The sequence below is a fragment of the Tupaia chinensis genome, unplaced genomic scaffold (genome assembly GCF_000334495.1).
Source record: "Tupaia chinensis unplaced genomic scaffold, TupChi_1.0 Scaffold000014_1, whole genome shotgun sequence".
Taxonomy (NCBI): Eukaryota; Metazoa; Chordata; class Mammalia; order Scandentia; family Tupaiidae; genus Tupaia; species Tupaia belangeri.
Window position 1 is genome coordinate 5,290,920 of NW_006159444.1, and position 15,664 is coordinate 5,306,583.

Genomic DNA, 15,664 nt, shown 5'->3' on the forward strand with positions numbered 1-15,664 from the left:
AGGCCCCGCAAACCCGCCCGTCTCCCCCCCCCCGCGCGCAGCCGCTACGTGGGACTCCCTTCCGCGGGGCCCCCTCGCTCTCGAGTCCGCGAAGCCCGAGAGCGCGACCCCGGGAAGTGGAGCCCGACGGCGGGACTGGAACTCGTAGCCCCCAACGGGCGGCGCCCTCCGCCCGTTATCCACAGTTACCCGGCGAGGCCCGCTTTTGTCTTAAAGTGGAGAAGTAAAAAGCGAGACGAACCCCACGTCCTGTCCTGAGAGAGACGCAGGACACTCCGCCATCACGCTTGGGTCTCACCAGCCGCGGGAATACAGGGGGTGCCGCCGCGAAGGAGTAGCTGAAAACGGTACGCTGCGACTTTAAAAAAACGGTTTTTTGAATGATACAACTTTATTTAGTGCCCATACAGGAGGCAAACAATGGCTGGCTCCAGGACGCGGAGATCTTCCGGGGACAAAGGCGGGTACAGCGGAGGGTGACGAGAGGAGCGGAATACGGAAGCGGACGGAAGGCGGAAGCAGGCAAGGACCGGGAGGTAGGGAGCGGAAGAGGTAGCCGCGGCGCTGGTCACGTGGTCGGGCCGTCACGTGGCTCAGGCGGCTGTCTGCTGGCGGGGCCCCGAGTTTTGTGCGCCTGCGCGGCGTCGGGCACTGGGAGCGAGCCCTCTGCCTAGAGAGGTTTGGCAGCGGGAGCGGGAGACAGCGGCGGCCGCTCACTGCTCTGCAGTCGTGCGGCGGAAGCTTGCGCCCCTGGCGCTTCCATCTCCTCCGGCGGAGAGGTTAGTGCACTGCCTTCCCCTCGTATTTCGTACGGTGTAGCGCAGAAGTCTTGGCCTCGGTCCCGGTCGCCGGAAACCTCTCGGTACAGTTTTGATACCGCTATGACCTCTTGCCTCTGACAGTGATCTTTGATCGACTTAGCTGAAAGTAAAAGCACTCGATCGGTAAACACTTATTAAAGTCTTTTTTTTTTTTTGAGCCAGTGCATTGTGCTAATTGCAAAGAGCAGTAAAATAATTTGGAGCTTAAGGAAATGAAAGGCGCATTCCCGAAGATTAGCGCCATTTATCCTTTAAATCCTAGCCTAGTTGTAACCCGTTTTCTTAATTGGTATTATACTTAAAAGTTGAAATGTGCCCAGAACAAAACATAAAAATCCTTATCTTTATGGAGTTTGCTTTCTAGAGGGGGTAGAGAAGCAAAAAATCCATCCTTTTTTATGTTTTTCATTTATCGTGCAACTGGTGTATATATATCTTTCTGAATTACCACATTTGTTGTCTATCACTCCCAGTGTAACTTAAGCTTCAGAAGAGAGGGATTTTTGTTTTCTATTTTCATCTGTATTATTAGCATCTGGGACAGATGTCTAGGGCATGGTGACAACTCAGCTCCTGTTTGCTGTATGAATCAGTAAACCGAAAATTCAAGGTATACAAGTGATGCTAAATGCAATGAAGAAATATAAAGGAGAGGAAGATGGAAGACTGGATAGTGGTTGGGGGAGACTTTACTGGGAGAAGACACTTGAGGAAAGCTCTGGAGGAGGTGAGTGATGAGTGAGCCTTCCAGTTAGAAACGAAAGTGCAAGGACCCAGAGGCCAGGAGTGGCTGGAGCGAAATGAGAAAGGGAGACAGGAAACATCAAAGTGGTGACCACATATGCCATTTTATGGACTTTGACTTTATGGTACGTGAAATGGGAGGCCATCAAATTTTGCACTAAGGAAAGATGTAATCCCACTGAAGTTTACAAAGTATGATTTGGATGCTGTTGAGAAAGATCTGTAGGAGGCCAAGGGCAGAGGAAGGAAGACCAGGGAGTGACTGGTGGGAGAGGGAGTGACACTTAACCTAGGAGCAGTGGTGGTGATGAGATCTGCCCCACGTAAAGCCAGTGGAATTTACCGACATAGTGTGTGGAGGATAAAGACAATCGCCAAGGGTGGCTCCAGGTTTTCAGCTTTAGCTAATATAAGGATGTGATTGTTGTTTGTGAATGGGGAAGACCACAAGAAGGAGTTTTGTGGGAAGATTTCAGAAGCTCACTTTTGAGTACGTTACATTTTTTATGCTTATTGAAGTGGCTTAGAGATAAATACTTGATAGCCATCCATGTGTAGATGGTATATACACCTGTGAGACTGGGTGAGGTCACCAGGAGATTTATACGGGAGAAAAGTGGCCCTGAGACAGCCCTGGTGCATTCCATTCTTAAATGGATGAAAAAACCTGACTATAGGTGCAGCCATTCAAGTAGCAGGACACTGCCAGTGTGGTATTCTAGAAGCCAAGAAGAAGATGCTTTGAGGAGGATGGAGTGATCAATTGTATGAAATGTGGCTTGGTATCTCAGGCGAAGACTGAGAAGTTACTTGTATTTAAATATGCAGAGGTAATCAGTGACTTTAACCAGTGAGCCTTGGTGGGCTGCAGGCTCCTCAAAGAAAATGAAAGAGTCCTGGTTAGTATGCAAATTTCCAATTATATCTTACAATTAGGCTCCTCAAAAGCCACTGTTCAATTGACAGGGAATGGTGCTGTTTAAAGGCAAACTGCAGTTGCTAATTGCATTGACCTAAACACAACACCAACTTTTGAAGGTATTTTGAAAGCAGGTTCTACCTCCTAAATGTCATTGTGACTCATGTTTGTTTGTTTTTAAAAGAATTATTTTATTTTATTTATTATAATTATTATTTTTAATTTGTCCAGAGAAAGAGAAAGCTGCCAAGTCCAGGACTCGAACTGCAGTTAGCCATGTGGGAGTCCAGCGTCTTTAACCACTACTTGCTGGCCCCTCATGCTTATTTTTAGTGCTATGTAAGGGAGGTGTTACAGTGTAGCAGTTAAGAGTATACTGGGAACTGGAAAGCCGGGATTTTAATTACCTCTCTGCCATTCGCTAACCTAGCACTTGGCCCCTCTATACCTGTTTCCTCATTCATTAAATGCCTGGTTAGATAGGTTATTGTTAGATAAAACAGCCCTGGTGTATAGAAAGTACTCAAAAGCAATGTCCAGGTTTTGCTCATATTTTTATTAAAAATATGTTTCTTAAACACACATTTAACCATGTGAGTGTCACACTTAAGGCTCTGGCTTCCCCTCGGTATAGAAACAATTCAGGATCACTGAGTCAATCTTTTCATGATCCGGCCGCTGGCTCCTTTTTAAGCACCTCACCTCCTGCTGCACACTCTTCCCCTTCCCGCATTAACACCATTTGTCCAGTAATACTGGTGTGGGTACCTACCTGGAGGGTTTGCTTTGCTGATCTTGCCCCCTCGAGACCCAGGTCAAACGTCACCTCTGTGAACCTCCCCGCTACTCTTCATCCCAGGTGTTCCTGTCTCTGGATGCCGTAGCAGTTCGTTTGACACACTCTGTTTCATGTGCTGGAGTGAATTTTGAGATCACTGTTCAGACTTGAATCTCTGACACCTACTATGTTATTTTTTCAAGAATTACTGATTAGGGAACCAGCAGTTAGCGTAATGGCTATGTCGCTGGACTCCCACGTAGTTGACCACGGTTCGCGTCCTGGACCCGGTGGCTTAAAACTCACGCCGGGCGCATGTGTGTGTGTGCCCAAGATCCCTAGAGGAGAATGGAGGAGAAGGGATTGCGGCATGGCCATCCTTCCTGGGGGGTGATTTCTCGCTTTCTGTCTCTATGTCTCTCTGTCTGTCTGGCAAGCGCATGCGCCCTATAGCGAAAACCTCTCAAAAGAAAAAAGAAAAAAAAAAAGAATTACTGATTACCTAGTTGTAGGTTTACGTTTGTATAACAGACACTTTATACTGTAAATAAGGGCTGTAGTTACTACGTATATAATCTGTTTGTTTGTCTGGAGTGAGTGTGTGTATATGTGTTTCTGATAGCTCTACCCCCACCCCCCCCACTCTTTTGTCCAGCCCCAATCTGAAAAACACCCTTTTTCTTTTTTTTAAGAGATTTTTTACTATAGGGCACGTGCGCTCGTCCGACAGACAGAGAGAGACAGAGAGATAGAAAGCGAGAAATCACCCCCCAGGAAGGATGGCCATGCCGCAATCCCTTCTCCTCCATTCTCCTTTTGGGATCTTGGGCACACACGCACACGCACCTGGCGTGAGTTTTAAGCCACCGGGTCCAGGACGCAAACCGTGGTCAACTACGTGGCAGTCCAGCGACATAGCCATTACGCTAACTGCTGGTCCCTGAAAAGCACCTTTTCTGACAAGCAACTTTAATCTTTCTGGGAGCCACTCTTGACTCTTCCTGTAGAGACATAGAAACACTTGTATGTTTTCTCAGCATTGTGTGCTTTAGCTCAGTGGGAGGGTCTAGTCCACTGATCTGTGTAATGAGGAGTTGAAAATGCCTGTTTCAGGCCAGTCTGTGGGGTGGTGTTTACAGTGGCTGGATTCCACATGACCAAATGCATGGTTTGAGTCCCAGACCCAGCAGCTTGAGGAACAAGTGCGACACGTATGCCCCAAATCCGGAATCCGGATAGGAGAACAGAGAAGGAATTGCTGCATGACCCTGCCGCATGGGGTGTGCTTTCTCTCTTTCTCTCTCTCTCAGTCTGGTGGAAAAAAAAAAAAAAAACATGCCTATGTCCCACAAGACGTCAGCACCACGTGGCAGAGACCTTGGACTTTAAGGGGTCCACCCCTAGCCCTTGCTCATTGTTTATCTTACTATAAAGGTTAGGTAAGTATTAAGTTAAAGGCATTTGTGAATACAGTTTTTTTTTTTTTAATAGCTGATACACTAATGAAGTAAATGAAGATGTCTTATTATTCTTTTTTTTTTTTTTTAAGGCCCTCGTCCTATCAGTAGCTTGTGATCTTCAGTAAAAAAAGGCCAGAGAGGGGCTGGCAGGTGACATGGTGGTTAAGGGCGGTGGACTTCCACCTGGCCGACCATGGTTTGAGTCGTGAACCTGGTGACTTGCTTTCTCACTCTTACTCTGTCCCTCTCTGGTCAAAAATAAATAAATAAAGGGAACCAGCAGTTAGTGTAATGGCTATGTCGCTGGACTCCCACGTGGTCGACCACGGTTCGCATCCTGGACCTGGTGGCTTAGAACTCACGCTGGGCGCCTATGCATGCGTGCCCACAATCCCGAGAAGAGAATGGAGGAGAAGGGATTGCGGCGTGACCATCCCCCCTGGGGGGTGATTTCTCGCTTTCTGTCTCTATGTCTCTCTCTGTTTGGCAAGCACACATGCCCTATAGCAAAAACCTCTCAAAAAATAAATAAATAAATAAATAAAAATAAATTTAAAAACAATTTTAAAAATAAATAAAGTTAAATAAAATAATTCTTTAAAAAAAAAAAAAAAAAGTCCAGAGGTTGACTACAGGAAAAGTGGCAGAAACACTATTTATTTTCTTGTTCTTTTATTAGATATCAGATGTATCTGTTTTGCAATTATTTTTCTATAGAAACATGCCTATTACCTAGGGAAATATTGATATTAGATATATTTTAAACAGTAAAATAAATAATCATGGACCAAGCCCTTATGTAGCCTAGCAGTAAAGGGAGCCAAATTGCACATGGCCAACCCAGGTTCAAACCCCGGTCCCAGCAGCTTGAGAAACGCTGGGTGCACATGAGTGCTCCAAATCCCGACAGAATGGAGACAAGATTATGGTGTGACTATGCGCTCATAGGGTGTGCTTTCTCTCTGTCTCTGGTGAGTACTGGTGCCCTCTGGAAATTAAAATAAACAAGCAAACTTGAACTTTGAATTATTTTTCTTCTAGCCCGGGATGTGGCAGTAATGTCAGCCAGACTTCTCAGAGCCCTAACTGGATCATGCCGTCTTTTATCAGAAGCACATCAGTGCAGAAGATTTGTTCACCTGACGTCACAGCCACATAAGGAGTTTGAAAACCCATCCCGCAGCGCCCCTCCAGTAGCTCGGAGCTTGGTTTTATCCTTTCCTGATAGGACGGCCGGCGGTCTGCACAAGCTTCAGATCCTGGAAATGAACTGGCGACTGTCACAGACAAGCATAGGCTCCCCATTAAATGCCTCCCATTGCCAAGATGGAAAAGCCCACCTTCCAATCGTGAAATCGTTTGGTACTCACAGGAAAGTGACCCACAAACCAAATCTACTGGGTTCTAAGTGGTTTATAAAAATACTAAAAAGGCATTACTCATCTTTATCAACAGAAACATTTGTCCCGAAACAAGACTTTCCGCAAATCAAGAGACCACTGAAAGCATCGAGGACCAGGCAGCCGTCCAGGACCAACCTTCCAGCTCTGTCTGTGAGCGAGGTAAATGGTGCAGCCGTGGCACTCCCCTGTCATCCCTGTCTGCATGAACGTGCATTGCACGACAGTCTCACTGCCAGCCTGAGAGAACTAACAGTCGGCCTGCAAGTTTTCATCAAGCAAGGCCTTTGAAGCATAATATATCCAAAGGGAGTGAAAAATCTTAATTTTTAAGAATGAGTGACACATGGGCAAAGCAAGATATAAAAATATAGGTTATGAAAAAGGAATAGTTATTGGTCTAAAGAATCTTTGACAAAGAGGACAAGGATTATGTCCAGTCTAGGAATGAACTGTGAAAAATATCTACTTTTAAAAAATTAATTAGAGACCAACAGATGGCATAATGGTTATATTGCTAGACTCCCACATAGTCAGCCATGGTTCACGTTTTGGACCACGCTACTTAAAACTCAGGCCAGGCATGTGTGCATATGTGCCCAAAATCCCAAGAGGAGAATGGAGAAGGGATTGCCGCATGGCCATCCCCCCCGGGGGAGAGTACTTTTTTGCTTTCTGTCTGTCTCTCTGTCTCTCCAGCGAGCACACACACCCTATAGCAAAAATTGCTCTTAAAAAAAAAATTAAAAATTCTACATCAATTTTGAAAAGTTCTAACTATGCAGATGGGTAAGCATTCATTAACCTATGGTAATCACACGAGGTGGTGAAATGACATGGCAAAATAAAATCAAAGCACAACTAGGGCATGTTTACTTTTTTTAATCCTTTTAAAAGTTCAAGGGGGTGTTTTTAGCTTGCTGTTAAGAGGTTTCTGGGAATTTTCCAGGTACCATTTGCATTTTCCCTTTAAGTGATACACAGCATCCGAGTTAGGATCAAACCCTTGTTCTGCCTTTGTACCTTGCATAAAATACTTAGGGTTGGACCTTGTACTTAATGTTATTAAATCAGAAAGGACTGAAACAAGGCAAAGGAATCTTTTGTGTTGATAGTCATCAACATGAAAGATGGGATTGTGCATATTTAAAACTGATGAGGTCTTTTGAATCTATCAGAAAACCGCTTAAACTGCAATTCTTGATTCTGAGTAGAGCCCCTGAGCATATTTAATTTGGGCTGTGTGTGTGTGATTGACTGTATGCCCGACATCCTTTGAAAGGATGTGTGTGTGTGTGTGTGTGTGTGTGTGTGTGTTTGACTGCCCGACATCCTTTGAAAGGGCATATGTACCTGAATTACTCCTCTGAAATTCCAAAGTAGGGAGTTAACGAGCAGTTTTCAGTTTGGGTCCTAGTTTGGTTTCCGTCCTTGCATGGTTTCTTGGAACCCAGGATCTGAAGCCTGGAAGGTTGTGCAGGTTCCACCCTCACTGCTTCCTTCTTCCTAGCTCTCGGGTCTGGGAAACGTGGTATTTAAGTTTGAAATTAAGGTGACATTAAGTTTGAAAACTTGAATTTATGGCAGATGCAAAAGATCAACTCATGTTTTCTTTTGTTAAATCTAGCAGCATGGCTAGATAGTCCATGAAGTTTCTTATGCAGAAGTTGATGGGATCAGAGAAGTCACTTTCTTTGTAGTTGGTTATGAACTATCAAAGAGACTTAATTTGTCTGTGCTGTACTTAAAAACAATTTTTCCGGATTTTACTTTTTGTTTTTCTTCAGTCTTTTTTCCGCTTCCATCCAAGAAAAGGTATAAGGTAAATTTTCAAAATTCAACACAGTTCAAATAAAATAAGAGTATTCAAATGTAAGACAGAGCAAACAATTGTTATGAACAGAGAAACAAATGTTATGAGGTACCTGTTATAATCTAGTTGAACATTTAATTCTTTTTTTTTTTTTGAGAGGTTTTTGCTATAGGGCGCCTGCGCTTGCCAGACAGACAGAGACATAGAAGACATAGAGACAGAAAGCGAGAAATCACCCCCCAGGGGGGATGGCCACGCCGCAATCCCTTCTCCTCCATTCTCCTCTCGGGATCTTGGGCATGCACGCACACACGCCCAGTGTGAGTTTTAAGCCACCGGGTCCGGGACACGAACTGTGGTCGACTACGTGGGAATCCAGCGACATAGCCATTATGCTAACTGCTGGTTCCCAGAACATTTAATTCTGAGATGCCCAATAATTAAATAATAAAAGGATTTATCATATTCTGGGATTTTATGTTTCTTGTTGTCTGAGGTGGGGGACAGAAAAAATTCTAAAAGTATCTTAAATAACTTTTTCCAGCACTGAAGTTAAGGAGTCATTAATTTCCTAGGTCTGTTTATAGTAGACATTATGTAACATACAGGTTGAGCATCCCTAATCCAAAATACTCCAAAGTCTAAAACTTTTTAAATTTATTTATTTATTTTATTTATTTATTTTAGAGGTTTTTGCTCTAGGGCATGTGTGCTCACCAGAGAGACAGAGAGAGATAGAGAGACAGAAAGCAAGAAATCACCCCCCAAGGGTGATGGCCACACCGCAATCCCTTCTCCTCCATTCTCTTGGGATCTTGGGCACTCACGCACGTGTACCCAGTGTGTTTAAGCCACCGAGTCCAGGACTCGAACTATGCATAGTGGCTTTATCACACATGTTATCATTTATAATGTTCCATTTCTAGTTTCTTCATATATATATATATGTGTATACACACACATATATATATAATTATATATATATATATAAAATACATATGTATATAAATATTTTCCCCCTATTTCTCACCCTCTGCCATTTCTCACCTTCCTCCCACATTATCTCTGGTGTCTAGAGTTACTTTCCATTTTTTTCCCCCCACATTTTATTGATTTACAAAATATCTTAAATAATCTAACTGCTTTTAGTAGCAAGTGCAGCTGATATAGACATATCTGTGAATACATGTCTGACTTTAGGCGTGAAACTCGACTCATTCTACTCAGAATGAATATCTATAAAGTAGCACCTAGTTGATGCTACATAGCTTACTGGAGTCATTAAATACGTATTTTTAATATGTTTTTTAATTTCAAGAAAAGCAGTTTTAACTTTAATAAATCAAAGTCAAAGAAATGCTAAGAGGGCTTTGCTTAAAACTGAAAGCTAGGAAACAGGTTAGGATTCTGTTCAAATAGGTACATGAACCTTTCGGCAAGACAAAAATCCTTAAATCTAGAAAACAGAGCAGAGAAGAAAATCAGTGATGTTTCAGTCAAAAGTCATAAGATTCTATTTCACCAGTTCTATCTCACGTACTTTATCTTCTGTTGTGGTCCAAACTCATTTTCAGGCTATGTGCCTATGGTCTGTGAAGCATAAATGAATTTCACGTTCAGATTTGGGTCCCATTGCCAAGATATGACATCATGTACAAATATTTCAAATCGGAAAAAAACCATAATACTTCTAGTCCCAAGCCTTTGGGATAAGGGTTACTCACTTCAATTGGAGTTTTGCAAAAACAGAAGCAGTATGTTGTTTTCTAAAGCACAGGAAAACAACATACTGTTTTCTAAAGTGGTCTGAGGTAATACTTTTAGAACACTGTCTTTTTACAACTTTACTTTTATTTTTTCCAAAGATTTATTTTGGGACCAGCAGGTGGTGTAATGGTTACATCCCTGATCTCCCACCTGGCTGACAACAGTTCAGGTCCTGGAACTAGAGGCTTGAAACTCAAGCTAGGCGCGTGTGCATGCAGGCCCAAAATCCCAAGAAGAGAATGGAGGCGAAAGGATCGTGTTGTAGCCACCCCCCTGGGGGGTGATTTCTCACTTTCTGTCTCTCGGTCTCTCTGGCAAGTGCATGCACCCTATAGCAAAAATCTCTCAAAAAAATATTTTATTTATTTGTTAAATTTGACCAGGGAGAGACAAAGATAGAAAAGGAAAGTCAGAAATCAAGCTGCCAGATTGGGGACTCAAACTACAGTTGGCCATGTGGAAGTCCAGCACCCCAACCGTCATGTCACCTGCTGGTCCCAACAACTTCATTTTTTTTGGAGACGTTTTTGCTATAGGGCACGTGTGTTCACCAGAAAGAGAGAGAGACAGAAAGTGAGAAATCACCCCCCAAGGGGGAAGGCCATGCCACAATTCCTTCTCCTCCATTCTCCTCTCAGAATCTTGGACTCCATTCTCCTCTCAGAATCTTGGACACGCACACACATGTGCCCCATGTGAGTTTAAGTCACTGAGTCCGGGACTTGAACTGCGGTCGACTGCATGGGAGTCCAGCAACGTAGCCATTATGCCATCTGCTGGTCCGACAACTTTCTTTTTAATAGAGCAATCTTGAGATATGACTAGGGAGTATCCTCAGGACCGAAGGTTGACTTTTACTGTCCCACATTGAGGACCACTCCATTTTCATATGGGCATTTGGGGGCTGCCCAATCCTTTCTTCCAAGATGATTCTTTTTACCACTCTTGACAGAGACAAGGAAAGGGCTCTGCTCTGTATCACAGCAGGTGTGCTTTGTTGAGTTTCCACCCTTCGAAGCGGATTCTTACTCATCTGCCAAACTGCATTTGGAATTGGCCCAGTAAGGTTTCAGTCACTTTCTATATTGGAATCACATTTTTTTTTTTTTAAAAAAGTCTACCCATCCCTTCCGTAAGAGAGGAAGAGAGACAGGCACCCCCAGCAGGGCCCTCTTTCCTGGACCAGCCAGTCTGCAGCCCAGGTGCTCGTGCCTAGCTGCTCTGGGAGGCCCTGGAGCATGAACCCAGGACTTCTCACATGAGTCCAGATTTACCACTGCTTGGCCCCAGGAATTGCATCTTCACCTGGGTGCAGACCCCACAGGGTAAGCTCGGTCCCACGAGACTGACCACATCGGACACCAGTCACAGATCCATGTGGACAGCTGTTCTTCCCACTGACCTCTAATCTGGGGTTCCCAGGGCCTCCGCCTACGGTTTGATAGTTTACGAAACTTAGGGAGACCTCTTATGTTTACTAGTGTATTGTAAAGGTGGTTGTTATAAAGGATGCAAATGAACAACCAGGTGAACAGGTACATAGCGTAAAGTCTGTAAGTGCCCCAAACATAGGAGCTTGTGCTCCTGTGGGATTGGGGTGCGCCACCCTGTCGGCATGTAGTCGTGCTCACCAGCCTGAAGTTCCCCAAGCCCCATCATATAGGCGTTCTCACGGGGACTGCATCGCATATGCACGATCAGTTAGTAGCCCAGGCTCCGGTCCCTTGCCCTCCCCTGTAGGTTGAGGGGTGGGACTGAACGTTCCAAGGTTCTTTGGGATGACCAGTCCCTCGATGCTGAAGCTGCCGAGGAGCCCAGTAAGAGTTGCCTGATTAGAACTAAAGACGTTCCTGTTACTCAAGAGCTTCTGAGGTGGTTAGAAACTCCAGGCCAGGAACCAGAGGCAAAGACTAAATGTTACAGTAAAAAATACTCCTGTCATTCAGAAAATTACCTTAAGAGCTCTGAGCCAGGAACCAATGGCAAAGATCAAATTAAAAAATTTCTTGTTCTATCATAGCATCGCAATAATACATTAGGTCATCAGGAAAGTCATAATTATTTTTCTGTGCAAAAAATATGCATCATGACTTTCCCAGTGACCAGAGAAGCAGCATTACCTTAATACACTTATTTTCTTCAGTAACAGAGCATGAGTAAAAGTAGTTTTCTTTTTAAGAAAAGTGTCCGATCAGAGCACGTAAGCTACCAAAACAGAAGTCATGCATAGATTTCTAGCCCCCCCTGCTGGCAGGTGGCATCTGCAGTCAGGGAAGCAAAACACTGAAATACACAGGTTTAGGAGGGTTTTGTTTGTTTGTCTTTAAAACTTTAAAAATAAAATAGCCTCAATTTAGGGAAATCCACTATTTAAAGTTGGCCTGGCACATCTATATGACAAGTTTTCAATTCCCATACTGAAACTTGAAATTTATTTTACATAGATATAAGGAGACTTCAGAAAGTTCAGAGAAGGGCCAGCCCGTGGCCTGGCGAAGGGGGCTGGATCCCACATGGTCCACTAAGCAGTTTGAGTCTTGGACCAGCAGTTTGAGGGATGTGCCAGTCAGGTGTGTGTGCTTGCCCAGAATCCTGGAACGGAGAAATGGAGATGGGATGGCAGCATAACCAGGAGACCATGAGGGTGTTTTCTGACTTTCTCTCTTCTTTGTCTCTTTGTCTCTCTGGTAAGTGCACACACCCTCTGGCAAAAAAAAAAAAAAATTAAAGCTTAAAAACGTTTTCTGTTTGAGAGGGACCAGCAGATGGTGTAATGGTACCGGTCTCTGGACTCCCATATAGTTGACCATGGTTCGAGTCCCAGACCCAGTGGCTTAAATTTCATGCTGGGCATGTGCCCAAAATCCTAAAAGGATAATGGAGGAGAAGGGACTATAGCATGGCCATCCCCTCTTGGGGAGGGGGGTGATTTCTCACTTTCTGTTTCTCTGTCTCTGCAGTGACTGCACACACGCTATAGCAAAAAAAGTTGAGAAAAGTAGAATTAAAAGACAAGTTTATTTTAGTGCAAAAAATATTTGAAATCCAGGTGTAGATTTTCCATGAACGTTCTGAAGACCTTTCTCATGTAATTAATACTTAATAAAAAGAAGAATTCATTATTTGGGGGGGGGAGGTTTTCGCTATAGGGTGCGTACGCTCACCAGACAGACAGAGATATAGAGACAGAAAGCGAGAAATCACCCCCCAGAGGGGATGGTCACGCCACAATCTCTTCTCCTCCATTCTCCTCTCGGGAGCTTGGGCATGCATGCACATGCGCCCAGCGTGAGTTTTAAGCCACCAGGTCTGGGACGCGAACCACAGTCAACTACATGGGAGTCCAGTGACATAGCCATTACACTAACTACTGGTTCCCAAAATAAGGATTCATTATTTAAAAACCCACAGAAAGACATGATAAAATTAAAGTTTCTCACAAAGTAATAGCACCTTTAATTAATAGGAGGGGAAATTGCTAAAGCAAAGCATTTTTTTTTTTTTGAGAGGTTTTCACTATAGGGCGCGTGCGCTCGTCAGACAGACAGAGAGAGACAGAGAGACAGAAAGCGAGAAATCACCCCCCAGGGGGCATGACCACGCCGCAATCCCTTCTCCTCCATTCTCCTCTCGGGATCTTGGGCGCACACGCGCCCAGCGTGAGTTTTAAGCCACTGGGTCCAGGACGCGAACCGCAGTTGACTACGTGGGAGTCCAGCGACATAGCCATTATGCTAACTGCTAGTCCCACAAGCAAAACATTTTATGTTTCTTTTTCCTTTTAGCAAATGGGCTTAAATAAAAACATGACATTTAAAAGCAAAAGAAACAAAACCAAAACACTTTCTGTCCAAAAAGTCAGACTTTAAAAGTTGTGAATCATTTACTAATAGAAGTTCACACCTTGGGCTGAGCCCTGTAGCTTGCTGGTTAAGTGAGCTGGATCCTATGTGACTGATTGCAGTTCAAATCCTGGTCCCACCTACTTGAAAAACACACAGGGCATGTGTGCCCCAAATCCCAACGGGTTAGAGCAGTGGAGGAGAGGGAATTGTAGCGTGACCGTGCCCCAATTGGTGTCTCTCTCTCTCTCTTCTCTCTGGTGAGCGTATATACTATAGGAAAAAATAGACGTTTACAACATAACCAGAGACAGGTTCAAGAAATTTAAGGAAGATATAGAAAGTAGTGTGGCAAGCCATAAATGCCATGTGACATTGGATGGAACTTTGAGGAAACTTAATAAGTGGAAGCTGGGGCCGGTGCATGGCATGATTGGGGGTGCTGGACTCCCACATGGCCGGCCACTGTTTGAGTCCTGGACCTGGTGGGTAACTTTCTTACTCCTCCCCCCTTTCTCTCTCTTACTCTGTCCCTCTCTAGTCAAATTTAAACAAATAAATAAAGTTAAATAAAATAATTTGTAAAAAAAGAAAAGTAGAAGCTGAGAGAAGGAATCTTTAGAAAACCAACCATGGAGGTCCTTGGAATGGCTAAGTAAAAGCATTGTGTTTTAAGATTTATTTATAACCTGACTCTGGAGTTCAGAGTATATTTTCTCAAAAGTAGTCATTGAATGACTTTCTTGGTCATTGAAAGTTCAACGTGGAATGCAGTTCTAGCTCAGATCAGCCGGCCAGTAACATAAATGGTGAAGCAGGCAGAGACTGTAACAGAAAGAGAAGGGGAGACCCCTGTTCTACCTGCGTCCGTTACTGCTAGGTCTTTGACTTGGGAAGGTCAAGACCTGGATTTGGTGTGAAATCTCAATTTCTTGTTGGCAACTCAAAATTTTAAAACATCCATCTTGAGTTGGATGGTCCCCTGAGCTGCCTGTTGACAACTAGTACGGGAGAAAGAACCGCCTCTACCATTTTCAGTCCTTACTGGAAGAACGTCACTGGACTAGCGTCTGACCTAACTTCCTTTTGGGGCCTCTGCTCTTCTCACTCCAGCCCCGAGAGCCTTTCGGCTGTAGGAGTTGTGGCAGTAACTCACATCTCAGCTGAGAGCCTGGGACTTTGCCTGGCCAACCTCAGTGGCTTTGTCAGGCCTCACAGACCAGAGCCTGCCTGCAGTGGCCTTATCTCCTGCCTTTTCACAGGACTCCTTCCTTCCAGCCAGCCTGCTCTCTGCTCATACGGTGTCAGCGACCTTAGCAGACAGTGCCTGCCCCTCTGAGCTTTAGCACATCCCTGACTCCTGTGCTGCAGTAACCGTCTCTGCTGGGGCCCCCTTGATCCAGATGCACTGGAATACGTGTGTGTTCTACTCTTGCGTATGCCTGAGAATTATTGATAGTTTATGGGTTATCTGCAAAAGGAGGGTACATATCCATTTATATCCGTTTATTCCCATATTCAGTAATTTCATTTTGCCTGACTTAGAATTTTTTGCTAATGGAATTAAACTGCTTTGCATATGAGGGTTTTTTTTTTTTGGGGTGGTTTTTGCTATAGGGCGCATACGCTCTCCAGAAAGAGACAGAGAGACAGAAAGCAAGAAATCACACACACACACACCCAGGGGGATGGCCATGCTGCAGTCCCTTCTCCTCCATTCTCCTCTCGGGATCTTGGGCACGCACGCACACATTCCCAGCGTGAGTTTAAACCACTGGGTCTGGGACTCAAACCATAGTCGACTACATGGGAGTCCAGCGACATAGCATAGCCATTACTCCAACTGCTGGTCCCAAGTTTTTTGTTTTTTGTTTTTTTAATTTCTGATTTTTTTCAGTTTGTGTGGCTCCCCAAAACTCTCTATATTCCTCTGCTACTTTATGAAGCACAGATCAGAACACAGTAGATGAATGAAAAGGCCGAGCATAGGTAGGCTTTCCTTGAGGAAGGGCCAGATGCTAGATAGGTAATAGAGGTGGAAAAAAGAAAGGAATTTTACTACCACACTGGAATTTCACCGTGGGAATGTAAGAATGGTAAGGAATTTGGGAGCTGAGAGG

The 15,664-nt window shown here is 44.3% G+C and overlaps 2 protein-coding genes across 3 annotated transcripts in view; one reads left to right on the plus strand and one right to left on the minus strand.

Moving 5' to 3' along the window:
- The window catches only part of DCPH1 (damage control phosphatase 1), a 25,456-nt gene extending 24,940 nt beyond the window's left edge, over nucleotides 1-516 (minus strand). For both annotated transcript variants that reach the window (XM_006140009.3, XM_006140008.3), the window contains exon 1: nucleotides 242-516. Coding sequence is in view for 1 of the 2 variants with exons in the window: in XM_006140008.3 (XP_006140070.1) it covers nucleotides 242-282 (41 nt within the window). In the remaining variant the exon portion in view is untranslated. The remainder of the gene's footprint in view (nucleotides 1-241) is intronic.
- A 104-nt stretch (nucleotides 517-620) lies between these two features.
- The window catches only part of RMND1 (required for meiotic nuclear division 1 homolog), a 48,653-nt gene continuing 33,609 nt past the window's right edge, over nucleotides 621-15,664 (plus strand). The window contains exons 1-2 of the mRNA XM_006140010.3: nucleotides 621-779; nucleotides 5,764-6,284. Coding sequence (XP_006140072.1) covers nucleotides 5,781-6,284 — 504 coding nt within the window. The 5' untranslated portion in view covers nucleotides 621-779; nucleotides 5,764-5,780. The remainder of the gene's footprint in view (nucleotides 780-5,763; nucleotides 6,285-15,664) is intronic.